Here is a 25,659-nt window from a genome sequence, read left to right as displayed (position 1 = left end):
AGATCTGCGCTCTTGCGCTCTCGAGGTCAGGAGCCTGAGTCTGAGACACAGAACTTATCATGTTGAAGATGAGCCGGTGGCAGCGACAGAGCCAGAATCAGAGCCGGAACCTGAGGAGAGAGGCGAGTACTGACTCCTCATCTACCTTTTACTCTCCTGTCTATGCGGACGCCGGTCGTCTCCTCAAAGTTGGGGCGTCGCTCTTCGGGCTGTGGCCCCATCCCCCCCCCCCGACCCCGCGATGAAGCTAGGGACCCTCCGGGAGGGATGGGGACAGTCCTTGATTCCGGAGTGCTGCTTACAGGCCCTTCCTTCTCCGTACGACAGCGGGGCCCCACCCCTCCCCGGAGCGTGAGCTCTGCTCTGCGCTTCGGGGCCCAGGGACCCTGGCTGACCTCGAGAAATTCATTCTTTTCCGTGGCCGACTTCAGGCCACCTTGTTAGGCCTGTCCAGTGGGAGGCGGGACAGGACACACCCCCGCCCCGAGAAAGCTGGATGGCCGTGGCTCGGGCCGTGTCCGCCGCTTTGCCACCAACGGCATTCCCCCTGCCCCACCCCCAGGCCTGCCTCCGCTGCAATGCCTCCGGCGTCAGCATGGCCAGTGCCGTAGCTGTAGATAGAACCTTTGGGGACAGGGGTACAGATGGAACAGGGAACAGAGGTGGATTTTCCCATTCCCTAGTGGTCCCTGGGCCTCCCGCAGAAGAGAGCAGCCTGCATGTCTTAAGTGAGGGAGGCCACTTGGGGTCTCCCCAGTGTATCGCCCTCCTCCTGGGATTGGTGCCTCCATCTTCCTTGCGTCGTGCCTTCCAGCTGACTGTAAGCATTGCATCAGGCCGGCCCCCGTTTGGCTCTGCTGCCCTCTGGCCTGAGGCTCCTCTGCTGATGAAAGTTGCTTCCCACACACTGGAAGGCGAGGGAGGCTTCCCCAGGGAGGACAGCTCTGCAGAGAAACACTCAGGGCGATGTTGCGTCTCCAGTCCCCAAGGATGGGCAGCGCGCAGCCTCCGGGCTTGAGGGCTTATCCAGTCACACGGGATAGATAATGAGCACCTACTGTGTGCCAGGTCGTTTGAGGCCCGGGGTATATCCATGAACAAATCTCTGCTCTCAGCTTCTGTTTCAGTGGAAGGAATAAACAAATGCGAGTGCAGTGGAGAAAACTTGAGCAGGGAAAGTAACAGAGTGTTCAGGGTGCGGGGGTGCAGTTTTACATCGGGGGCAGGGGCAGGAATTCTCTGAGGTGGTATTTAAATGAAAAGACCGGTAAGGAAGCAAGGCAGTGGACCCTACAGATAGCAACATGGAAGGAAGAGCTTTGCAGGAGGCGCAGCCAGAGCAAAGCCTTGAGATGGCAGCATCTTGGTTTCTTTAGAGACAAGGCCAGTGGGCCAGACTAAAGCAAGAGGGAGTGGACCGTGAAAACTCGGGGGCAGGAAAGGAAAGGGTGCTTTAGGCCTTGTAAGCCATTTTGAGGAGGTTAGCCTTTTAGTACGCCTGCAGTAGCAGGTCACTGGATGGTTTGGAAGAGGACATTCTGGCTGCTGTATTGTCAGTTGACTTTTGAGGTGGAAACCTTCTGCCATCGGGGACTCCTGTGATAACCCAGGGGAGAGATGGTACACTGATCCATAATGGAAACAATGGAATCAGTGAGAAGTATTTTGATTTTTTTAAGATTGATTTATCTCAGTTATAAGAAAGGGAGAGACAAATCTTTCATCCGCTGGTTCACCAGGCTGAAGCCAGGAGACAGAGGTTTCATCCACATTCCCCCCGCCCTGTGGGTGCAGGGGCCCAAACACTTAGGCCATCCTCTGAGCAGGGAGCTGGATTGGAAATGGAGCAGCCCAGAATCGAACCAGCATCCATATGGGATGTTGGCATTGTAGGCAATGGCTACACTAGAATGCATAACCCCAGGGTTTTTTTTTTTTTTTTTTTTTTTTTTTTTAATGAGAAAATTGGCTGGGGCTTTTGGTTTTTTTGCACAGAGTCCAGATGTTATCAGACATCCAAAAGGAAACAGCAAGGAGGCAGGAGATAGCAAAGTTGGTGGCCCCAGGGGAGGTCCAGACTGGAAATGTGCATTTGAAGGATGTCAGTGTGGGAATAGAGTTAGAAAAATCCCTTCCATGTAGCGGAGTCCTTACCTTGGCAAGTTTGAGGCCTGCCTTGAATTTAGAGAAAGCTGAGTTGGCCAGGACTTCACTGTTATGTAATCAGAATTACAAACGTCAGGAACTAAAAATAAAGGGAGACTGGCTCTCACTTCTGTCCTTGGAAATGATCTTTAACTGTCCGTGTCCCCCAAGATAAGAAGTCAAGGAGGACCACTAAGAAGCTGGAAATAAATAGCAAGCACCGCTCTCTCCCATCCCCCAATGGCTAACATTTGTGTTTGTTCCCCACAGTGTTCCAGGAGGAAGTGTATCTTCATACATCACCACACCTGAAAGCAGGTAAGCTTAACCCACCCTTGGCCAACACAATGTCCTGTATGCTGTTTAGGCTCCCTTTGCTGGGACCTTAAGAAATTATTAAAAGACCTAGAGAAGGGGGGAGATAAGGGTTTAGAGCTGAGCAGGCTTTTGTTGTCCGCCCACATCTGGGCAGACCTGCCTCTAACACAGTGACCAAGTTGCCATTCTAAGAACATGTCCTAAATGAACGCAAACTCAGTCAGCCCCAAGTCTTTGAGTCTTGGTCAGAAAGGAAAGGAGTATAGAGGAGGGGCTGGCAGATTTTTTTAAAGAGCCAAATCATATGTTTTAGATGCTTAGCATCATATAGTTCCTGTCACAACTACTCGTTCATCTTTGCTGTTATAGCATGAAAAAGTAGTCCTAAATGACAAGGAGTAAGTATGGCTGTGTTTCAATAACACTATACAAAAACAGACCAGTTTGCCAGCCTGTAGTGCAGACAGCGGGCTATGTGCAACTATTCGTCTTCTTTCACTGGAAAGGCAGTGTGACAGGGGGAGGGAGATCCTCCATCCGCTAGTGTGACAGTTCACGCCGCGCTATCTGAGCATGTCCTTTTCCAGAACTGAGCCGACGGCAGAGATGGCAGCCGAGTCGTTGCCTTTCTCCTTCGGGACAGTGTCCAGCTGGGAGCTGGAAGCCTGGTATGAGGACTTGCAGGAGGTCCTGTCCTCAGATGAAAATGGGGGTACCTATGTCTCACCCCCTGGAAACGAAGAGGTGAGTATAGGAGGCCTGAAAGTATAGGTGGGGGGGATGTTACTTTTCCCTTCCCTACCATCCTACCTTTTCCCATTTCCTTGAAGGAAGAGCCAAAAACCTTCACCACTCTCGACCCTGCCTCTCTGGCCTGGCTGGCTGAGGAGCCAGGGCCAGCAGAAGCCACCAGCACCTCCCTGAGCCCTCGCTCGCCAGAGTCTAGTCAGAGCTCCCTGGCTCAGGAGGAAGAGGAAGAAGACCGAGGAAGAACCAGGAAACGGAAACAGAGTGGCCAGTGCGCAGCCCGGGCTGGGAAGCAGCGCATGAAGGAGAAGGAACAAGAGAACGAGCGCAGAGTGGCACAGCTCGCTGAAGAGAACGAGCGGCTCAAGCAGGAAATCGAGCGCCTGACCAGGGAAGTGGAGGCCACTCGCCGCGCGCTCATCGACAGGATGGTGAACCTACACCAAGCATGAACACCTGGGACAGTCACGCTCCTACGTGGGCCACGAGCACCTGCCCACCTGTGCCAGTGATGTGACCCTCAACTACACAAATTCCGTAGGGGGACAGCTTGGGAGAGACAAAGGAAGAGGTCTCGGCTTGTATATAGGGATTGTACATTTATTTATTACTGCCCGTTATCATTAAAAGTGACTGTGTGTGAGCCAAGCTTTTCACTTTTTCTTCTTGCCTTTGGGTGTTTCCAGGGGTTTCCCTTCCGCCAGAGCCAGCTGTTTCTTCAGATCCAAGAGCTTAGTCACCTCGGCAGCAACCTGGTTCTTGTCTGCCTTCTGTGCTTTCAGTTCTCGGACAAGGTTGCCCTAGGAGAGGAGGCCGCGTGGAGAGTGTGAGAGCAGGCACGGACCTATTTTGTTCCGGGCTCCCACAGCGCTTAACCTTTATACCTGTTTTGTCACTTCCTCCAGCAGTGTTTGTATCTCCTGTGGCCCAGCTGTCTTACGAGTCTCCTCAGCTGCTGGCTTGGGGGATGCTTTTGCCTGCAGAACAACAACAGAGTTACCACCAGCAACCAAAACACTGCCCCCTCCCTGTTCTCCAGTTTGACAGAACAGGAGGGAAAGTGATTACCTTTAACTCCAAGGACTCTTCTAGCTAAGACAGGAAAGAAAAACTACAGGTGAGGAAGCAGCAGGACCCAAAGATGGAAATGTGATGTATGAGAACTGTTTTAGGAAAACTAAGGCAGTGACGGGCTGTTGCCGGGGGAGGGCACAGTCCAGCTTTCTCACCTGGCCCCCTCCAAAGCGCTGCCTCAAACTTTCAATCTGGTCATTTTCCAATTTTTGAAACAGGGGACTGACCTGCGAAAAAGGAATTCCAGATCATTTACTGTTAGGTGTAAACCACTAGGCAGACTCCCACAAAAAGGCCTTCCAAACCACATCTCTGATCAAACATTTTGAAGTACCCTCATGTTTTAGCTTAGACAAAAGTTTAGTGATGTACTTATTTTATCATCTTAGCCCAAAAGAAGAAACAGCTGCCTGCTAGCATCATGGAGATCAAGGGACACATGGCCTTCTTTAATCAAATGCAAAATGGTTTTATATGCCAGGTATTGGTCCCAGCATAAGGAGCCATCAGGTATACAGATGATTCAAAGCTATTAAGAGTCCCATGCCCGAGTAAACCAGCGGAATGGAAGACCTCTCCTTTCCCCTCTCCAGTTCTACCTTTCTCTGTAACTCTTTAAATTAAAAATTATTCTTAAAAAAAAAAGTCTCATGCCCACAGTAAAGCTGAAGAGATGTTAGGTCTCCCCCTGAACCCACCCCAAAGGCTATATAAGTATGAATTTTAAGACGTACTGTGCCAATCTGGTGTCCTGCTGGTAAGGTACACAGGAAGTTTGTTGGCAGGACACTGCAGGCTGGAGGCGGGAGCTGCAGCTGGGCCTGGATGCTGGCACTAACCGTCGGCATGTAAGGCTGGAGCATGACAGACAGCAAGGCAGCTACATTCACTGCCATGCCTGTCACTGTGCCTGCCCGCTGCCTGGGGAAGGAGAGGTATTAGGTCAAGGTCACCAGGAAGACAGAGCCCATCAGCCACTTTATTCCTGTGCCTGCCCCTGCCCCTACCTGTCAGCCTCGTCGCCTTTTATCCGCTTCCAGGGCTCGTTGACCTGAATGTATTGGTTGCCATGTCGAGAAATGGTGAGGATGCTGCGTAAGGCGTCGCGGATCCTGAGGGAGAGAGAGGGCAGACCAAGGCATATGAGAGCGCAGGGGCCAGGATGGTGCTCTCAAGATGCCCGCACACCACTGAGACACCAAGGTGTCACACTCACCGTGCCTTCTCCAGCAACTGATGATAGTGCTGGAGCTCCAGGGTAACGTGAGCCAACAAGCGGCGGTCATCTGACGTAAGCACCATCTCAGGCACACAGCCCCCAAAGAACTTAGACACAAACATCCCGGCTCTTGATGGGGGCAGGGCAGAAGAGAGGGGAGTTACTGTCCAGTCTCTGGAACGTCCTTCTCAGGATTCCTGTTCAGAACTGACACTTCCCTCCAGCTAGAAGCAAAGCCTAACAAAGTAACGTTTTAATCTGCCGCGCCCTAAGAACAGAAAAAAGCCTGATAAAGACACTTTTTTTTTTTTTTTTTTTTTTACGGAGTGGACAGTGAGAGAGAGAGAAAGGTCTTCCTTTTTCCATTGGTTCACCCTCCAATGGCCGCTGCGTTGCAGCTGGCGCACCACACTGATCCAAAGCCAGGAGCCAGGTGCTTCTCCCGGTTTTAAGAAGTCAATACTCAGAATGGCCAGATTACAATATATATATTGATTGCCATCAAACAAATGGAAGGCATTCGGCACAGTGGTAAAGATGCCACTTGGGGATGCTGGCATCACTCAGGAGAGTGCTGATGCACACCCTGGGAAGCAGAAGATGATGACTCCAGTGCTTGGGTCTCTGCCACTGACAGGAGCCCCAAATGGAGTCCCTGGCTCCTGGCTTCAGTCTGGTCCATTCATGGTTATTGGAGGAATTCGAGGAGTGAACCAGTGGATGGAAGGTATTGGTCTGTCTCTCAAATATATGTCAATAAATTTAAAAGACTTCTGTGGGGCCAGTGCTGTGGCACAGCAGTTTAATGCCCCAGCCTGTAGCGCCGGCATCCCATATGGACGCCAGTTTGAGTCCCAGCTGCTCCACTTCCAATCCAGCTCTCTGCTATGGCCTGGGAAAGCAGTAGAAGATAGCCAAGTGCTTGGGCCCTTGCACCCACGTGGGAGACCCGGAAGAAGCTCCTGGCTTCGGATCAGCTCAGCTCTGGCCGATGTAGCCATTTGGGGAGTGAACCAGCAAAGGGAAGACCTCTCTCTCTGGCTCTACCTCTCTTTGTAACTGTCTTTCAAATAAATAAAATAAATCTTAAAAAAATAAGACTAGTGGTAGCTTAGTGAGGACTACCTGTTAGATGTGGCTGATGACCAGACCTGAATGAGTAGGTGGCAGGACTGAGCTAAAGGCCCTGGGCTCAGAGAATGGAACTGAAGAATCCTAAGCCATGGAAGGTATTTTCTTAAGATGCAGAACAGCTGAGATAGGGACCAGTAATACAATGTGAGCCTAAACCAAGAAAATCTCTGTCCCCACTCCAAAATAACGTCTTTCATCAACCAGACTTTTCAGTCGTCTGCAGGTGAACTTTTCTGCTAGGAAAGAAAACAATTTGTAGGGCCACTGCTGTGGCACAGTGAGTTAAGCTGCAGCCTATGGCACCAGCATCCCATGTCGGGGCTGTTTGGAGTCCTGGCTGCTCCATTTCTGATCCAGCTCCCTGCTAATATGCCTGGGAAAGCAGTGGGGGATGGCCCAAGTACTTGGTCCCCTGCACCTATGTGGGAGACCCAGATAAAGCTCCTGGCTCCTGGCTCCTGGCTTTGGCCTGGCGTAGCCCTGGCTGTTGCAGCCATTTGGAAAGAGAACCAAAGGATGTAAGCTCTCTCTCACCATCTTTTCCTCTAATTCTGCCTTTCAAATAAATCTTTAAAAAAGAAAGAAAGAGGCCGGTGCCATGGTTCAATAGGCTAATCCTCCGCCTGCGGCGCCAGCACACCGGGTTCTAGTCCCAGTCGGGGCACCGGATTCTGTCCCGGCTGCCCCTCTTCCAGGCCAGCTCTCTGCTGTGGCCCGGGAGTGCAGTGGAGGATGGCCCAAGTGCTTGGGCCCTGCACCCCATGGGAGACCAGGAGAAGCACCTGGCTCCTGCCTTCGGATCAGCGCGGTGGCCATTGGAGGGTGAAACAACAGAAAAGGGAGACCTTTCTCTCTGTCTCTCTCTCTCACTGTCCACTCTGCCTGTCAAAAAAAAAAAAAAAAAAAGAAAAAAAAAAGAAAAAGAAAAAAAAAGAAAGAGAATCTGCAAAAACCCACTTTGTGGGGCTCGAACGTGGCATAGAAGTTAAGCTGCTGCTTGGCTGCTTGCAACACCAGCATCCCATCTCAGAGTGCCAGTTCAAGACCAAGCTACTGTGCTGCCTTTTTTTTTTTTTTTTTTAAGATTTATTTGAAAGGCAGAGTTACAGAGAGGCAGAGGCAGAGAGAGAGATCTTCCATCTGCTGGTTCACTCCCCAAATGGCCATAATGACTGGAGCTGAGCTGATCCAAAGCCAGGAGCTTCTTCGGGGTCTCCCACACAGGTGTAGGGGCCCAAGCACTTGGCCACCTTCTACTGCTTTCCCAGGCCATAGCAGAGAGCTGGATTGGAAGCGTAGCAGCCAGGTCTCAAACCAGGACCATATGGGACGCTGGCGTTGCAGGCGGCGGCTTTACCTGCTCAGCCACAGCACCAGCCCCATATTTATTTGAGAGACAAGTTAGAGAGAGAGGGAGAGACAGAGAAAGGTCTTCCATCCACTGATTCACTCTCCAAATGACCACATCAGCTGGAGCTGGACTGATCTGAAGCCAGGAGCCAGGAACTTCTTCAGGTCTCCCTCATTGGGCAGGGGTCCAAGGACTTGGGCCCATCCTTCAGTGCTTTCCCCAGCCATAGAAGAGAGCTGCACTGGAAGAGGAGCAGCCGGAACCTGGGATGCCAGCACCATAGGCAGTGGCTTTACCCGCTATGTTCCAGCACCAGCCCCACAACTGTGCTTCTAATCAGCTCCCTACTATTGGTATGGGAAAACAGCAGAAGACGGCTCAAGTACTTGAGCCCTGCCATCCAAGTAGAAGACCCAGGTGGAGTTCCTGGCTCCTGGATGTGGACTGGTCCAGACCTGGCTATTGCAGCCACCTGGGAACTGAACCAGCAAATGGAAAATCTCTATCTCTTTCCCTCTCTGACACTCTATCTTTCAAATAAATCTCTATTAAAAAAAAAAAAAAAACCCACTTTGTGAGCAACTTTGCTAAGTCACATCTCTACAGTTAACTGTTCCATCGAGTGTACACAGCCTACTATATGCTAGAAGTGGGTCCCAACGGATCAACTTTCCCCACTACACTTCCCAGCCCTCACAGCTTGCTTACTAGTTCTGTCCACGTTCTCAGCTGCTGAGGGAAGATCAGCCCCTCACCAAGGCCCACCTGTTGATGAAGTTGCCCAGGTTGTTAAGCAGCTCAGAGTTATTCTTAAGCAGCATGTCTGTCCAGGAGAAAGCACTGTCCTGGCCCTCAGGTCGAATGTACAGCAGATAGAAGCGCCAGATGTCAGCGGGGATCCCTGTGTCCTGGGCCATGTCCCCAAACACTCCCACACCCCGGCTCTTAGAGAATTTCCCATCCTCGTAGTTCAGGTACTCTGGACAGAGAAAGAATGAGAACCATCTGCTCCAATCACATGCTTCTCCCCTCTGACCTGTTAACCCCTCCACTGTGGGATCCACCAACACTCCCCCTTGAGTAGCTGGCCTGCACGGAACACGGCAGTCCCCATCTATTCTGGCCCCTACTCTCTCTTTGCCTGTACCTACTGCAAAGTCTTCGCCCAGGGGTGAGAAACATCCAGTCTGCGAGCCATATCATTTGGTAGGCAGGACTTGAAATTCAGTAAATCAATTGCAGGCTAATTTTTAAGTTGATCATTTTGTTTAGTTCACGAATGATGTTATAAATATCCAGGTGTCCCTTGGCACAAAAAGGGTTCCCCACTGAGGCCGGCGTTGTGGCGTAGCAAGTACTTAATGCTGGCATAACATACGGGTGCTGGTTTGTGTCCCAGCTGCTCTACCTCCAATCCAGCTCCCTGCTAAGATGCCTGGGAAAAGCAGCAGAAGATGGCCTAAGTGGGACTCTGCTACCCACGTGGGAGACCCAGAAGCAGCTCCTGGCTTCGGCCTGGCCCAGCCCCAGCTGTTGCAGCCATCTGGGGGGCTGAACCAGCAAACGAAAGATCTCTGTCTCTTCCTTTCTCTCTGTAACTAGTACTTTCAAATAAAAAAAAATATATATATATATATATATATATTGCTTGAAGAAAAAAAGGACTCCCTATCCCGGCTTTAGACTTTGGTTTTCTTTAGTTTCTTGTTTCCTTTCTCTAGACTGTTTACTCCTGTTTTTAAATACTTCCTATTTCATGTCAACTCCTAACTCAAGACCTACACCTCTCCAAGATCATCTTCTAAGGACTGCCCTCAATCCCTGGGAACACACCATCTGCAGTCTTCCAGGGGACCTACCTGTAGCGATGAGGTGTTTGACCAAGGTGTAGTTGTCCTCAGCTCCTAGAGCTGAACAAGGAAAGACTAAGCCATGGAAGGGAACATTGTCTTTGGCCATGAACTGATACAGGTCCACCTAGGGGGACAGAGTCAGGAGAGAGATCTCTGTGGCTGCCTTCAAAGACCCAGGAAAGACCAGATATCAACCCTAACACTCTCCTAACACACACACATCCCACCCACGGACAGGTTAACCAAGAACTGCTCACTTGCTCTGGGTTCTTCCACCATCTCTCCCACTGGTCTGTGTAGTTGGCTGTGATGGACAGGTAGCCAATAGTGGCATCAAACCAGACATAAAATACCTGGAGGGTCAAGAGGAAAGCAGCACTACAGTGATCAATCAAACTCCCAGACCAAAACAAGACATAATCAGTGGTCTATTCAGCTAGCCCAGGGTCTCAACCCCACAGATGAACAATGAGATACAAATAAATGATAGAGTTTTTACCTTGTCCTCAAAACCTTCTAAGGGAACAGGGGTGCCCCATTTGAGGTCTCGGGTTATGCAGCGTGGCTTTAGGCCATCCCGAAGCCAAGAGCGAATGATAAACCGGGCATTGGGTGTCCAGTCACTACCAGGCAACGTCTTCCCCAGCCACTCCTCCAGTCGCTCTTCCAGCTGACTCAACAAAGAGAAACAGCCTGATTTAGGCCAGCCTCACACATGGCTAGCATAAGGAGGAACACACACAGCCTTTTTGGAGCACAGTGTGGCAACAAGTAATCAGAATTAGAAGACTCATGTCTTTGACATAGCAACTCCACCTCTTTCAGTTTATTCAGAAATAATTACACCCGAGTGTCAATATTCATATAGAAAGAAATGCAGATTATGACAGCAAAAACCTGAAACAAATTCCCATGGTTCTGATCTCTACACTCAATACCAGGAAACATTCAGAATGCCATTAAAAGAATGAGTATGCTACATAAAAAAATTATGTATGCTGACAAGAAAAGACCTCCAAAATATATTATCAATTAAATAAAGCCAACTACAAAACAATAATGTGATATAATCCTATTTTTAAAGTAAAAATAGGCAAATTAATATAGAGCCTGAAAAAAATTTTGAAGGAAAATATGTATTAGTGCTTAATTATGAGAACTGTTACTTGTTCTACCATAGATTTCTATCTGAAATTTTAAAAGCAAGCTTTTTGGGGCCAGCACTGTGGCGCAGCAAGTAAATCCACAGCCTGCAATGCCAGCAATCCATACGGGCACCAGTTCAAGTCCCAACTGCTCCACTTCCGATCCAGCTCTCTGCTGTGGCCTGGGAAAGCAGTGGAAGATGGTCCAAGTGCTTGGGCCCCTGCACCCACATGGGAGACCCGGAAGAAGCTCCTGGCTCCTGGCTTTGGATTGGGCCAGCTCCAGCCATTGCAGCCACTTGGGGAGTGAACCAGCAGATGGAAGACCTCTCTCTCTCTCTGCCTCTGCCTCTTTGTAACTCTGCCTCCTTTCAAATAAATAAATAAATCTTAAAAAAAAAACCAAAAAACCCACAAGATTTTACCACTTCTGTAAGCAGAAAAGGAAAGATAAATTTTTGAAGGGATGGGTTATGGGCTTCATCCATCTAAGTACCATGTCACTGAAGGGATAAGCTCCTGAAGCCTAACGATGCTCAGGGTCACAGGCACACTCACATGCTGTTGGTTGAGTACAGGGTGGTAGCACAACCCCATAACCACTGAGGACAATCCCGTACTACACTGTACATGCATTTCTATCCTCCAAATAGCAAATGATCACACTTAAAGGATTTATGCTACAGAAACTTCCAAGAATGCAAAAATACCTATGTACAAGGTCTGCATTATATGCCATTATATGTAGTATTATGTCATTTTACAAGACTGAAAACTACCTAATATCAAACATTAGGAATCTGATGGAATAAACTGTGGTACCCAGGGGTGGGCACTGTGGCAGTATGTTAAGCCACGGACTGGAATACCTATATCTCGTATCAGAGGATCTCTATCTCCTGTTTCTCTGTCCCAAAAATCAAAAAACAATGAAAAAATGAGGATGATCTCTAGGAGTTAAAATGGAGCAATTTCCAGGATATATAAAGTGAAAAAGGCAAAATGCAACAGAAGATATACATTATGTTACATATTAACTTAGAAGAAAAATGAGTGGACTTCAAAAAGTTCATGGAAAATGGGATTAAAGATAAATTTAGTTACACTTACACACACACACACACACACACACACACACCCCAGAAAAGTTGAAATTTAATTTTCCATGAGCTTTTTGGAAATCCCTCAATGCAAATAAACTTTGCACACATCACTTGACTGTATCCCCTAGGTCTGGAGGAATCAAGACTGCCAACAAATCCCAGTCAGTAGGTTTTCTTCAAAGAAGTATGGTGAAGCAATGCTAAAATCATTACAGGAATACTGCAGGATTGAACAAACGAGAAACCGTGCTGATGCTTGTTGGAAATCAGGATCCCTGCTGGGAGGAAGGAAGGTAGAACAGGAAAGGAGGGAAAGTGAGGAAGAACCTTGTTATTCCAGAAATTAAGGAAGTACTTAAAAGATAGTAGGGTGGGGGCCGGCGCCGCGGCTCACTAGGCTAATCCTCCACCTTGCGGCGCCGGCACACCGGGTTCTAGTCCCGGTCGGGGCACGGGATTCTGTCCCGGTTGCCCCTCTTCCAGGCCAGCTCTCTGCTGTGGCCAGGGAGTGCAGTGGAGGATGGCCCAGGTGCTTGGGCCCTGCACCCCATGGGAGACCAGGAAAAGCACCTGGCTCCTGGCTCCTGCCATCGGATCAGCGCGGTGCGCCGGCCGCAGCGCGCCAGCCGCGGCGGCCATTGGAGGGTGAACCAACGGTAAAAGGAAGACCTTTCTCTCTGTCTCTCTCTCTCACTGTCCACTCTGCCTGTCAAAAATAAAAAATAAAAAAAATAAAAAAAAATAAAAAAGATAGTAGGGTGGGGCCCAGTGCTGTGGCGCAGCAGGTTAACACCCTGGCCTAAAGCAACGGCATCCCATATGGGCGCCAGTTTAAGACCTGGCTGCTCTACTTCTGGTCCAGCTCTCTGCTATGGCCTGGGAAAGCAGCAGATGATGGCCCAACTCCTTGGGCCCCTGCACCTGCGTGGGAGACCTGGAAGAAGCTCCTGGTTCCTGGCTTCAGATCGGTGCAGTTCCAGCTGTTGCAGCCAATTGGAGAGTGAACCATCGGATGGAAGACCTCTCTCTCCCTCTCTCTCTCTCTCTCTCTCTGCCTCTCCTTTCTCTGTGTAACTCTTTCAAATAAATAAATCTTTAATAATAATAAAAAAAAGATAGTAGGGTATCTCAGGAGCAGAGGCCAGTTCCCCAACTGCCAAATAAGGGACAATCTGACCATAAAAATCACTTAGGACAGGAGTAGGGGAAAAATAGGACTCCATGAGTCTACACTGAAAACAGGTAACTAAAAAAATATACAAGGGAAAAGAGTAAATGTAGAGGGACGTGGTAGAGCTGGAAAATCCACATGATGAAGAGTGGTTGGAGTAAGAATGATTGATGGGGGCTGATGCTATGGCATCCCATAGGGCACCAGTTCTAGTCCCAGCTGCTCCTCTTCCGCTCCAGCTCTCTGCTAGAGCCTGGGAAAGGAGTAGAAGATGGCCCAAGTCCTTTGGACCCTGCACTAGCATAAGAGACCCAGAAGAAGCTCCTGGCTCCTGGCTTTGGATTGGATCAGCACCAGCTGTTGCAGCCATTTGGGGAGTGAACCAGCGGGTGGAAGACCTTTCTGACTTTCCCTCTCACTGTCTATAACTCTACTTCTCCAATAAACAAAATCTTAAAAAAAATAAAAAAAAAAATGACTGATGAATACTAAAGCACAGCATCTGCATGGTAGGAAAAGGTGCATGCCCAGACTGCTCATCAGTAGTAAGGGGGGAACACATACAGTACAGAAACTGAGTAGCACCTTCATTAAAAGAATTGTCATCACCAATGACAGCCCAATAGTGTTCCAACAGAAGGAATCACTCAGATCTAACCATGAGGAAACACCCAACAAATCAAAAATGAAGAATATTCTACTTTAAAATGAGAGCTGGAGGGGCCAGTGTTGTGGCACAGCAGGTTAAGCTGCCACCACAGCAGTGCATTCCATATGAGCACTGGTTCAAATCCCAGGCGGTCCACTTCTGATCCAGTTCCCTGCTAATGCACATGGGAAAGCAGGGGATGATGGCCCAACTACTCAGGACCTGCCCATCCATGTGGGAGACCCAGATGGAGTTCCAGGCTCCTGGCTTTGACCTGGCCCAGCCTCAGCCATTGCGACCATTTGGGAATTAAAGCAGCAAATGGACAATCCATCATTCTGCTTTTCAAAAAAAAAAAAAAAAAGAAGCCGGCGCTGTGGCTCAATAGGCTAATCCTCCACCTTGCGGCGCCGGCACACCGGGTTCTAGTCCCGGTTGGGGCGCCGGATTCTGTCCCGGTTGCCCCTCTTCCAGGCCAGCTCTCTGCTATGGCCAGGGAGTGCAGTGGAGGATGGCCCAGGTGCTTGGGCCCTGCACCCCATGGGAGACCAGGAAAAGCACCTGGCTCCTGGCTCCTGCCAGGATCAGCGCGGTGCGCCGGCTGCAGCGGCGGCCATTGGAGGGTGAACCAGCGGCAAAGGAAGACCTTTCTCTCTGTCTCTCTCTCTCACTGTCCACTCTGCCTGTCAAAAAAAAAAAAAAAAAGAAGAAGAAGAAGAGCAACAACAACAACAACTATGTGGTATCTATGGAGAAGAGTGAGAGAAAATATGCTAAAGCAAATGAAGCAAAGTCTTAACTGAATCCGGGTACCTGGCACATCGAGTGTCTTTTGGGTAAAGAAAAGAACATGGTGTTCTTTGTTCTAGCAAGTTTACTTTTGTACCTTTGTGAGGTTGAAATCATTTCCAAATAAATTTTAGAACAGAAAAAAAGACAAACTTCCTAATATGCAAGACTGGTGAAGATGTAGCACAAAGCATAAGCAAGCTGGTCGCAGAAGGAGTATGAAAGCCCTGATATAACTGGTGTTACACAAAACAATACTTGTGTGTATTTCAGAACAGACACAGAGGGGAACGAGCAGCGGTGGCCTGGGCTTTCCCTTTGTGCCCTTGCATCTGTTTCATCTCTTTATAACAGCAGGCAACTTTCCATAGAAACTGAAAACATTCGACTGGCCAGCAGTATTTGTGGCCGAGACGGGACTGAAGGCTTACCCACCTTAGGGAGGTCCAGGAACAGGTGCTGGGAGGACTTCACCACAGGGCTCGACCGGCACACTTTACACTGCGGCTTCTGTGAAAGGAGAGTCCAGAGAAGGGGTGACGGGCGGGCCAAGGTCAAGATCAGGACTGCAGGTCAAGGGGAGCTGTCTGGGCAATCGCAGGGACACAGAGGGAGGAGCCCCTCAGGCTGATGTCTGGTTTAGCTTCACACTCCCTGGTCATGTGGCCCTCTCTCAGCTTGGAGACTCAAGGCTGCAGTGCTAACACTGGTTCCTCCCGGTTTCCCATCACACTGCTACCACTCCAGAGGAGGAAAAAGCATTCCCTGAGCATAGGCCAGGCACACAGCACTGCACTGTCCCGAGCTGGGTAAGGGGAAGAAGGACAACCAAAGAGACGACACACGTCCCCTCTCCTTGAGGAGGTTCCAATCAGACTAGGGACGGAGGGCTTACCTAAGAAACCAGGGCACAGCTTTACAAAGCAAGAGGTCACTTTACCTGAGTGGTAAAGTGGACACATAAACTCTGAAGGAGGAAGGCCTAAGGAGTAAACAGGCGGGGCTAACGAGAGAAAACTTCCCAGCGGGTTTCTACCCAAGATCCTCTCTCACGATCCCTCCTGAACTCCACGTGTCTACACCCAACTGCCTACCTAGCAGCTCTACTTGGGCATCCAATAAGCATCCTGGGCGTAACAAACCTGACACTTCCACTGCATTCCACCTGAAAACCTGCTCTCCTTGCTCACACGCGGATGGTGCTCCCGTCACCTCAAGCGCTCCAGTCACAAACTCATCTCTCTCTTCACCACCCCAAATTCCAGGCCATCCAGCTCTTTAGAGTCCTCCCTAGAACATGCATCTCAAACCCTCCTCCCCACTTCCCGCCTGCCTCCCTCCCATCTACATTCCACCCAGCAGCTTGCCTTTCATCATTGTAACAACCACTTATGACATTTGCACTGTTAGTGCAAATAAGTATATGTAAGTATCTAGAGAAAATTCAAAGTATCCAGGAGAATGTACGTAAGTTACATGTAAATACTACATCACTTTATAAAAGGAACTTGAGTATCAGTTAATTCTGGCATCCACAGGGAGTCCTGGAACCAATCCCCACCCAGACACTGGGAGGTGACTGTGATTATTTGCTTGGGTGGTGTTGGTCTCCTCCCTGTAGCAGGTAAGAGTCCACCTTATTCACTGCCTGATCCTCAACACCTAGAACCGGCCTAGGATAAGGACTCAAAAAATGTCTGTCAAATAAATGAGCGAATAAGTAAGTTAGCCAGTGAGCAAATGCAGACCTGAAGACAGAAGGTCTTCATGGAGAAGAGAAAGAGCCACACAAGCCTGAACGGTTAGCCTGAAGGAGCAGCAGAGGGTGAGTGAGTAAACACGTGTCTACTTCCTGGCAGAGCACTAAGCACACAGTGAGTGCTCAATAAGCATTTTTCAGAAAGTTTCACTTGAAATGATGAGTTGCTGAAATGGGTCAGAAAGGGCTACTGGTAAAAGGTCTTAAATGTTAAAATAAAAATCCTCACTGGGACCAGACCGGGCCTTAAAAATATGCACTGTGGCCTTCCAGGCTCCCTGGAGACTCTGCTCTCACCTTGAGCTCGATGGCATTGATGAGCTTGCCACACTTGTCACACTGGTCCCCGCGGGCCTCCTCATAACCACAGAAGGGACACACCCCCTCCACAAAGCGGTCAGCCAGGAAGCGGGCACAGCGCTCACACCGCAGTTGCTCCACAGTGTCTTGCAGCACAAAACCTCGAGACAGCAACCGCTGGAAGATGTCCTGGGTGATCCTGGCAAGGTAAGCAAAGGACAAGGAGAGAGAGCCAGAGGAGTGGTGCACCCCTCTTCCTGCCACTCCAACCAGGGACCCAAACCCAGAGAAATCAGGCAGATGGCCCAGCCAGCCCAAGGCCACTCTTTAGAGTTTACTGGCTGAGTCCAGTGCCCTCATGCATATTCCCCGAGCAAACACACAATCTCGTCCCTCAAGTTTAAGGCTTCTTCTTGGCTACCCTGGCCATTGGTCAGGCTTCTGCACACAATGAATCCCCTCACCAATGTCTGGACACCAGCACACGGGATAAATTTCAGGGCTCTATTCAGATCCTGTGTTTAAGCAGAATGCCCAGATAGCAACCCATCTTCCTTCCACCTCCAAGCGACTGTCACCGTCCCCAGCCCCAGCCTTCAACCTCCATCTCTGCTTCGTTAGAAGATACCTACTTGGTCTGTTGTGGAGTGGTGGTGCGACCAAAAATATCAAATGAGATATTGAACCATCGGTAGATGTCAGCATGAATGATGTGGTACTTGTCACAGATCTCCTGGGGTGTCAGGCCCTCCTCCATAGCCTTGGTCTCTGTGGCTGTACCATACTCATCTGTTCCACACAGATAGAGGGTGTTCCACTGGCGTAGGCGAGAGTACCTGGTAAATGGCCATCAGAGGGCCCTGAGTCAGCTGGTCTTTTGTGCCAAGGTTCTCCTCAGTCCCCATCCACCAGGCATCCCAGAGGCCCACACCCCCCACAGGAGGTCCCTCCCCCATCCCCTGGCAGCTGGCTCCACCTGGCAAAGACATCTGCACTGAGGACGCAACCGATGATGTTTCCAAGGTGGGGGACATTGTTGACATAAGGGAGGGCACTGGTGATGAGCACGTTCCTTTCCCCAGCCACAGGCAGCCTGGCACGGAAGGAGGAAGGGAAAGTCCATGGAGGGGATGCAAGGGTCAAGAGACCCAAAGTACACAGAACACACGGACACAGACGTTCCACAGTCACAGGCTCTCGCACGAGTACATCTGAAGTCTTTCCTCACAAGAGCCCACGGGACCACAAGGTCCCCCACGACCATAGATTGCAGAGCCCCGAGAGCTGCAAGCACAGGGCCCTGATCACACAAGCAAGCCTCACGTACTGCTATCAAGGAGACTCATCCCACCACTGGTTTCCACGTCTTTCACTAACAACTGGTTCTTTTCTCATTCATTCAAACTTCCCCAGTATTGACAAGTCTCCCTAGACTGTCCACCCATCATCTGTCTCTTGGAACACTGCCCAGCGCTGACCTCTCCCGTTTCCCAGGTGCTATGCAACCTTGCCTCCAGTCCCTCTCTGAAATTCTTGCAGCTCATCACCCTGTACAAGTCTCACCAAGCCCGTTCAGGCCCCTTGACTCCCCCCTCCCTAACCTCTATCTATTTCTTCGTGGCCAATAACGTAAACCAACAGGCACCAGCTATTGCCTCCACAGAGCCCCTACCCTCCCCACGTTTTCAGGATCATTCCTAGTCAGCTTCTCAATCTATCTAAACATCTCAAGGCACTCAGTTCAGTACTCCTTCCTCATACTGTATCGCTCTGGACAGCTCAGTTGCACACACCCTGCCAGCCCCCTCCCTCCATAGCACTGACACCTCACCTAAATGCCTGTCATCTTCCCAGCTATTCTCTCATCCAGTTACCACTGCCTCCCAATGCCTTCACATTAACCTTGCCTCTTCCAAGCTGCTGCCAGTCCCAGGCAGATGGCCTGTCTAGTTCCTAACACATACGACAGCTGATCTCCTCACAACAGCTTTCCCTGCGTGCACTGTCCTTTCTACCCATAATTGAAGACCACAATTTTCTCTGAAATCCAACTGAGAAATCTGCTGCTTCAGGAAAACCTTTCACTGACAATCAGCCTCCCACTCAATTTTTCTCATACCCCAAGCCCCTAACCACTTCTGCCTTTCTCACACATGGCTCCTGTTCAGTTCCCCATTACCTCTCGCACGAGTGTGCTTACTACTGCAGCAGACATATAGGTGAGCAGGCTCTGGGTTCTGCCTGCAGCGGGGAACATTCTGTTCTACAGTAACTCCCCATTATCTGCGGGGGACACATCATAAGACCCCTCCCTGTGGCTGCCTAAACCTGCAGATCCTACTGAACCTATGCATACACCAGAGTACCTCAAAAAGTTCATGGAAAACAGAATTGAAAGGTAAGTTTATTTTGGTGCAAAAAAAATTTTTGAAGCAATCTATGCATATAAAGAAACTTCAAAATGTTCACAGAAAATTCATATAATAAAAAAACTATGGGGCCGGCGCCACGGCTCAATAGGCTAATCCTCCACCTAGCGGCGCTGGCACACCAGGTTCTAGTCCTGGTTGGGGCACTGGATTCTTTCCCAGTTGCCCCTCTTCCAGGCCAGCTCTCTGCTGTGGCCCAGGAAGGCAGTGGAGGATGGCCCAAGTGCTTGGGCCCTGCACCCGCATGGGAGACCAGGAGAAGCACCTGGCTCCTGCCTTCAGATCAGCGCGGTGCGCCGGCCGCAGCGCGCCAGCTGTAGCGCACCAGCTGTGGTGGCCATTGGAGGGTGAACCAACGGCAAAAAGCAAGACCTTTCTCTCTGTCTCTCTCTCTCACTATCCACTCTGCCTGTCAAAAAAAAAAAAAAAAAAAGTTATTGTTAATGTCTTGCTGTGCCTAGTTTATAAAGTAAGCTTGAGCATAGGTGTGTATAGATAGCAATAAACAGAGTATGAGGGTACTAAAAACAGTGGTGACGGCTTAAGTAATTGGAGTGAACCATCGGATGGAAGACCTCTCTCTCTGCCTCTCCTTTCTCTGTGTAACTCTGACTTTCAAATAAATCTTTTTTAAAAATTACAAAAATGTACCGTGAAAAAAGATACTTGAAACCCGTGGTGGGTGAGGACACTAGGGTGGAGAGTATCACTATGTTCCTAAATCTGTACATATGAAATACATAAAATTTGTAGACCTTAAATAAAAATTTTAAAAAAATTTGTGAATTGGTTAGAATTTTCCATTTAATAGTCTTCAGACTATGGTTGACCACACGTAACAAACACACAAAACAAGATCATGGACAAGGGAGGCTCACTGTGCTCATGTAACTGTTTGCTGGGATCAGAGCAACGGAGCGCTGCGAAGTGGGAAAAAGGGTCCACGGAAGGCAAGCACACACTCCAGCCTGAGATGAAAATCGGTAAGACCACTTAGTCTGCCTAGAGGGTCTTCAATATCCATTGTCTCACCCTCCACTTATATTTTTAAACATGTTTGCCTGTATGAACACCTGCAAAAGTCTACCTTTCATTCACTACGAGTTCAAAGTGCTTAATTCTAAAATGAATCCACAATACTCAAAAACTACTCAAAATGAGCAAATGAATACATAATGGACTTCCATTCATTCATTCATTCACTCAAACTTTATCAATATCTACTAAATGCTTGACCCTGCACATAAGCACCTGGGCCCCACAAAAGGAAAGAAACAGGCCTGCTCTTCAATAAGCTTAGAAATTACTGAGGAAACAGACAAGCGATGAGGCAGTGACAACCATGAGAGGTCTCACGCTGCATTGAGAAGGACAGGGCAGAGCTCCGGGCTGGCAGAGCTGCACACCAGCATTCCAGGGAGGAGAGGCAGCGCGCACGAGGACACACAGGTGGGCGCGGGCACCCTCTCAGCCCTGCTTCCCCCTAAAAGCTCACCCTGACCCATCTGCCTCTAGACCAAGCAGCCTGCAGTCACTGACCTGATCAGCTCCTTAAAAACACAAACTCTTGCCCTTTGGGCCTTTGCACCTTAGGGTTTCTCTATCTGAATCACCCTTTCCCCATCCTGACCCTTCACCCTTTCCCCATCCTGACCCTTCACCCTTTCCCCATCCTGACCCTTCACCCTTTCCCCATCCTGACCCTTCACCCTTTCCCCATCCTGACCCTTGCCTAACTGCCGCCTACTCATCTTCTAAGTCTTTACTTTTTAAAAGAAGCCTCAGGGCCAGTGATGTGGCGTAGCAAGTAAAACTGCCACCATCGAGTCCCGGCTGCTCTTCTACCGATCCAGCTCTCTGCTGTGGCCTGGGAAAGCAATAGAAGATGGCCCAAGTCCTTGGGCCCCTGCACCTGTGTGGGAGGACCAGAAGAAGCTCCTGGCTCCTGGCTTTGGATCGGCCCAGCTCTGGCTGTTGTGGCCATCTGGGTCTCTCTCTGTCTCTTTCTCTCTCCCTCCCTCTCTCTCTGCCTCTCCTTCTCTCCCTCTGTAACTCTTTCAATAAATAAACAATTTTTTTTTAAAAAAAAACCTCTAAGTCTCCTGATGTTTTCTCTCATTGTATCCTGTCCTTTACCATCATGATCTACTAAAATCTGCAACTAGACATCTTTCTGATCGTTTTTTAAATACCTACCCACTAGACTCAAAGTTCCATGAAATCAGAGGGCCCGTCTGTTTTGTTCCTGTCTGTTAACATTTCTAAGCGCACTCATCTGTAGCCACTCACACTGGATTCTGCTGGGGCCGACGCGGGGGCAAGCTCTCCAGGCCCTTCTCCCAGGCAGTGACAGCCACGGCAATCTCTTCCTCAGAGAGGGTGGCCAGCTCCTCCTCCTAGAAGAGCAGACAGAACCCCTCACCAGTGAGGGGGCCCCCAGGACACAGAAACTCTATCTTCACTCTCCAAGAACTGAAAAGGTTAGGGGCCACCTCCCAACCTCCCCAGGGCTCTGTCCCAAACCTCAGGCTCATTGCTGACAGCCTTGTCCTCAGGTGGGCTGGGCTGGGGCTGCTTTTGGAGGTAGGGCCGAAGAGCCAAGATCCCCTGCTGTTTCAGCACAGTTTCTGCAGCTCGCTGACATGGCTCCTGGGTGCTCAGTGTCTGGAACCAGCTGCGCAAGGCTCCCAGCTCATCTGTGGGCATGGGAGGAAGAGGGAATCAGCAGGCGTGAGGAGCTGGACTGGGCAGGCAGGGACCTCTTCCCTGCTCTGTGAGATTTCTCCAGCCACTCTCCCAGCTCCCTCAGCCATCCCCTGCTGTAGCTGCCTTGTCAGGCGGGCCAATATTCTACTGTTCATTCTACAACCCCTACACCAAGCTCCCGGAGCTGCAGGTCTCACCTGGGAGGTAGGCTGGGTCTTGGAGCAAGGGGTACAGTGCTCCCCACAAAACAATGTCAGCTAGAGATTCTGTCTCCTTTGTTAGGGAAAGAAAAGGGTGAACAGGTGAGAAGCTCAGCTTTTTTTCTCAATATTAATAATACTTTCTAACCTTTACTGAGCACTTACTACATGTCAAAGACTCTGTTAAGCATTTTATATTATCTAGCTCAATCCTCACAATAACTCAATGAGATATTACTAGTACCCCCACCCCATGTGTGAAAAAAATTAAGAATTAGAAAGTTGAAGTGGTTTGTTAATGTTACACTGCTAGATCTGGTGTTGTAGCTTAGCGAGGTAAGCCGCCACCTGGGATGCAAGAATCTCCTATGGGCGCTGGTTTGAAACCTGGCTGCTCCACTTCAAGTTCAGCTCCCTGCTAATGTGCCTGGGAAAGCAGTGGAAGACGGCCCAAGTACTTGGGTCCCTGTATCCACATAGGAGACGTGGAAGAAGCCTGGGCTCCTGGCTTTGGCCTGGCACAGCCTGGGCCATTGCGGCCATTTGGGGAGTAAACCAACAGATGAAAGATTTCTCTTGTTCTCTCTGTCTCTCCCTCTCTATGTAATTCTGCCTTTCAAATAAATAAAAATTTAAATAAAAAATGTTATTCGGCTAGTAAGTGGCAGCGCTAAGGTTTTGTTTTTGTTTTGAAGATTTATTTTATCGGCCGGCGCCGCGGCTCACTAGGCTAATCCTCCGCCTAGCGGCGCCGGCACACCGGGTTCTAGTCCCGGTCGGGGCGCCGGATTCTGTCCCGGTTGCCCCTCTTCCAGGCCAGCCCTCTGCTGTGGCCAGGGAGTGCAGTGGAGGATGGCCCAGGTGCTTGGGCCCTGCATCCCATGGGAGACCAGGAAAAGCACCTGGCTCCTGGCTCCTGCCATCGGATCAGCGCGGTGCGCCGGCCGCAGTGCGCCGGCCGCGGCGGCCATTGGAGGGTGAACCAACGGCAAAGGAAGACCTTTCTCTCTGTCTCTCTCTCTCTCACTGTCCACTCTGCCTGTCAAAAAAAAAAAAAAAAAAAAAGATTTATTTTATCTATTTGAAAGGCAGATCAACAGAGAGAGATCTTCCATCCATCTTCTAAATGGCTGGAACAGCCAGGGCTGGGCCAGGCCAAACCCAAGAGCCAGAACCCCATCCTGGTCTCTCACATGGGTGCAGGTTGGGCCATCTTCCACTGCCTTCCCGGGCACATTAGCAAGGAGCTGGATCAGAAGCAGAGCAGCCACTCAAACCAGACTTGGAAATGGGATGCTATACACCACAAGCGGCAGCCTGAGCCACTGCAGCACAACGCCAGCCTTGGTGCTGAGGACTGAACATGCTAAGTAACCATTAGCCACCTCCCACCTGCAGCATTCTGCAGTCCCCGCCTCAAAGTCAACTCACCCCAGTCAGGAAAGGACTGTTCTGCCGACTTAAGCTCTGGTCAACATGAGTCAGGGCTCTCCGGACTGGGCCAAGAACATCTTCCCCCTTCTTGCCTTGGACCACTAAATAGTACAGGGCAGCAGACAAAACTGGCTAAAACGCAGGGGACATGGGTCAGGACGGCCATGCCGAGCAAGGACCTGCCTGCCATCCCCCGTGCTTCAGCCCCACCTGCAGCTCTGTGGCTTCCCATTCCAGCCACTGGTTGGTGAGGTCATCTTGCTCCCAGCCAGACAACAGAAAGAAGTATCTGCCCAGGGAGACAGCAGCCAAAGACACAATTAGAGGAGCCTCGTCTGTCCAGCCCATTTCTCCCGCCTCAGTGAAATGATGGTTGCAAGTAAGGCCACAAAAAAGACAGCGAGGCCTGCTTTGGTTCATCCATCTCCCCACACCACAGGACCAATACTGACCGGCAGATTGCACTAGTGGAGAAGAGGTAGTTGCCACCATCCAGTTGCAAGGCGGGGACCTTAGGCCGGGCCAGGAACGGGACCACACACTCTGATGCAGGAGAGGAAAATGGGTGAAAAACAGGACCGGAAAAAAAAAAAAAAGAAAGAAAGAAAGAAAAGAAAAACGTGATCAATGTGAACAATCTTGCTTTGTTCAGTGAAGGGAGATGGGCAGTCTCAACGTGGAGGTTCCAGGATAGGACCACCGAAAGGGGGCGGGTCTAGAATGAGCTGGAGAGACCAGCAGGTGTTCGGCCAACACTGGCAGCTGGAAACAACAGATGGGGATTGCAGAGAGGAGCTGGTGGCGTTGGGGCAGTGCTGCAGCCCAGAACGGGAACAACTAAAAGCAACTAGAATATGGAAGAATGAACGGAAATCACGCTGGAAAAACGAAATTGGAGGATTGACAAGAGAATCGTTCAAAAGCCACCCAGACACTGGCCTAGAGAGAGAAAAGGTAAACAGAAAGAAGTGTGCGGGTGCTTTGGGTGGGAGGGAGGCATCTTTTAAGAATGGCTAAGGGTGTCTGAGAAGTGGGATGGTTCATAGACACGGGGGAAAGGTTGGGTGTCTGAGAAGTGGGATGGTTCATAGACACGGGGGAAAGGTTGGGTGTCTGAGAAGTGGGATGGTTCATAGACACGGGGGAAAGGTTGGGAAGGGGAGACCGGCTTTTGGGGAGTAAGGCGGGGTTTGGAAGACAAAAATGGACAGGCTAGAAATTAAGGGTGCGCTGAGATCAAGGGAACGGAACGGGGGGGGGGGGACCGGAGGTTTGGGGACGACTTCTGCAGGGTGTCAGACGTGTTCCGGTCCCGCCCCCCTCATTCACCACCACCCCCAGTACCAACACGAGTACCTTCGGGGCCTACGGTGCTGATGAGCAGCTCTGCTCGGCCCCGGGCCCTCCCGGCCGCTGCCAGCACCGGCAGGCTTCCAGGCGAGCCCGGACTCACGAACAACCTCATTTCGCCGGGCACCCCACGCTGATGCAACCGGAACCGGCCTCCCGCCTTTAAGTTGAGCGGCCGCCGCGAAGCCCGCCGGGAAATGCAGTTCTGTATTAAGCCGAGGCTCTCGCCGCGCTCCCGGAAAGTAGACTATTTCTCCCATCATGCAACACTGGCGCACAGGAAGCGACCATAGAGACGGAGAGACTGCACACGCGGTACTAGAGCGGCGCCTTCTTGGTGCCGGGCTCAGGAGCGGAGGGGACTCTGCGAGTTTATCCTCTGGTCCTCAGGGCTGTGACAGAAACCGTGGCCGTTTCTCGTTCTGTCGATGTGGAGGATGAAGTGGCCAAGTCATAATAGAAGCTACTCGTAATGGCCAACTCTCGTTTTTAAGGATCTGAATATTTTATTTTATTTGAGAGGGAGACAGAAAAGGGCGGGGGGCGGGAGCGGAGGAGAGATCGCACATCGGCCGATCCACTCTCCAAATTCCTGCAACAGCTGCGGCTGGGCCAGGGACTGCGTCCAGGTCTCCCTCGTGAGTGAGAGAGACCCAACTACTTGAGACTCCACGAGTAGTCCCCAGGGTGCGCAGTCGTAGGCAGTCGTGCGGCATCCGGAGACTTTACCACTAGGTCTGATGCCCGCCCCTAGAGTTTCAGAAGAGTTATTATGATCTTACT

The 25,659-nt window shown here is 50.3% G+C and overlaps 3 protein-coding genes across 4 annotated transcripts; 2 read left to right on the top strand and 1 right to left on the bottom strand.

Moving 5' to 3' along the window:
• The first annotated feature begins 22 nt into the window (after positions 1–22).
• Positions 23–3,858, top strand: LOC100338439 (DDIT3 upstream open reading frame protein). The gene is made up of 4 exons (XM_017350485.3): positions 23–122; positions 2,416–2,463; positions 3,051–3,207; positions 3,294–3,858. The coding sequence occupies exons 1-2, from the start codon at positions 60–62 to the stop codon at positions 2,455–2,457; spliced, it is 105 nt and encodes a 34-aa protein (XP_017205974.2). The 5' UTR covers positions 23–59; the 3' UTR covers positions 2,458–2,463; positions 3,051–3,207; positions 3,294–3,858.
• Positions 3,070–3,858, top strand: DDIT3 (DNA damage inducible transcript 3). Its single transcript, XM_070052518.1, has 2 exons — positions 3,070–3,207; positions 3,294–3,858. The coding sequence occupies exons 1-2, from the start codon at positions 3,070–3,072 to the stop codon at positions 3,660–3,662; spliced, it is 507 nt and encodes a 168-aa protein (XP_069908619.1). The 3' UTR covers positions 3,663–3,858.
• On the bottom strand, positions 3,790–25,139 carry MARS1 (methionyl-tRNA synthetase 1). 2 transcript variants are annotated; one of them, XM_002720913.5, is made up of 22 exons: positions 24,883–25,139; positions 23,979–24,069; positions 23,737–23,815; positions 23,524–23,658; positions 22,090–22,165; positions 21,710–21,882; positions 21,476–21,582; positions 17,734–17,850; positions 17,390–17,593; positions 16,755–16,956; positions 15,134–15,208; positions 10,341–10,511; positions 10,099–10,194; positions 9,848–9,965; positions 8,754–8,967; positions 5,501–5,632; positions 5,292–5,396; positions 5,019–5,205; positions 4,440–4,511; positions 4,279–4,302; positions 4,095–4,187; positions 3,790–4,010 (listed from the first exon to the last, which is right to left on the bottom strand). In XM_002720913.5, exons 1-22 carry the CDS (start codon positions 24,989–24,991, stop codon positions 3,864–3,866), a joined length of 2,727 nt encoding a protein of 908 aa, XP_002720959.1. In that variant the 5' UTR covers positions 24,992–25,139; the 3' UTR covers positions 3,790–3,863. The 2 variants fall into 2 exon arrangements, with proteins under 2 accessions (XP_002720959.1, XP_002720960.1); XM_002720914.5 differs by lacking the exon at positions 4,279–4,302.
• Positions 25,140–25,659: the final 520 nt, after the last annotated feature.

The sequence above is a fragment of the Oryctolagus cuniculus genome, chromosome 11, assembly GCF_964237555.1.
Source record: "Oryctolagus cuniculus chromosome 11, mOryCun1.1, whole genome shotgun sequence".
NCBI lineage: Eukaryota > Metazoa > Chordata > Mammalia > Lagomorpha > Leporidae > Oryctolagus > Oryctolagus cuniculus.
Note: the sequence above shows the minus strand (reverse complement) of the source record. Positions and strands in the feature narration are given on the sequence as shown.

Excerpts from the sequence above, each read along its gene's own strand:
- LOC100338439 (XM_017350485.3), top strand. The coding sequence starts at position 60 with ATGTTGAAGATGAGCCGGTGGCAGCGACAGAGCCAGAATCAGAGCCGG. Across the intron at positions 123-2,415 it reads GCCGGAACCTGAGGAGAGAG|TGTTCCAGGAGGAAGTGTAT; the intron begins GCGAGTACTGAC and ends TGTTCCCCACAG.
- MARS1 (XM_002720913.5), bottom strand. The coding sequence starts at position 24,991 with ATGAGGTTGTTCGTGAGTCCGGGCTCGCCTGGAAGCCTGCCGGTGCTG. Across the intron at positions 22,166-23,523 it reads ACAGTCCTTTCCTGACTGGG|GAGACAGAATCTCTAGCTGA; the intron begins GTGAGTTGACTT and ends TCCCTAACAAAG. Across the intron at positions 21,583-21,709 it reads CTGTCAGCAATGAGCCTGAG|GAGGAGGAGCTGGCCACCCT; the intron begins GTTTGGGACAGA and ends CTGCTCTTCTAG.
- DDIT3 (XM_070052518.1), top strand. The coding sequence starts at position 3,070 with ATGGCAGCCGAGTCGTTGCCTTTCTCCTTCGGGACAGTGTCCAGCTGG. Across the intron at positions 3,208-3,293 it reads CACCCCCTGGAAACGAAGAG|GAAGAGCCAAAAACCTTCAC; the intron begins GTGAGTATAGGA and ends ATTTCCTTGAAG.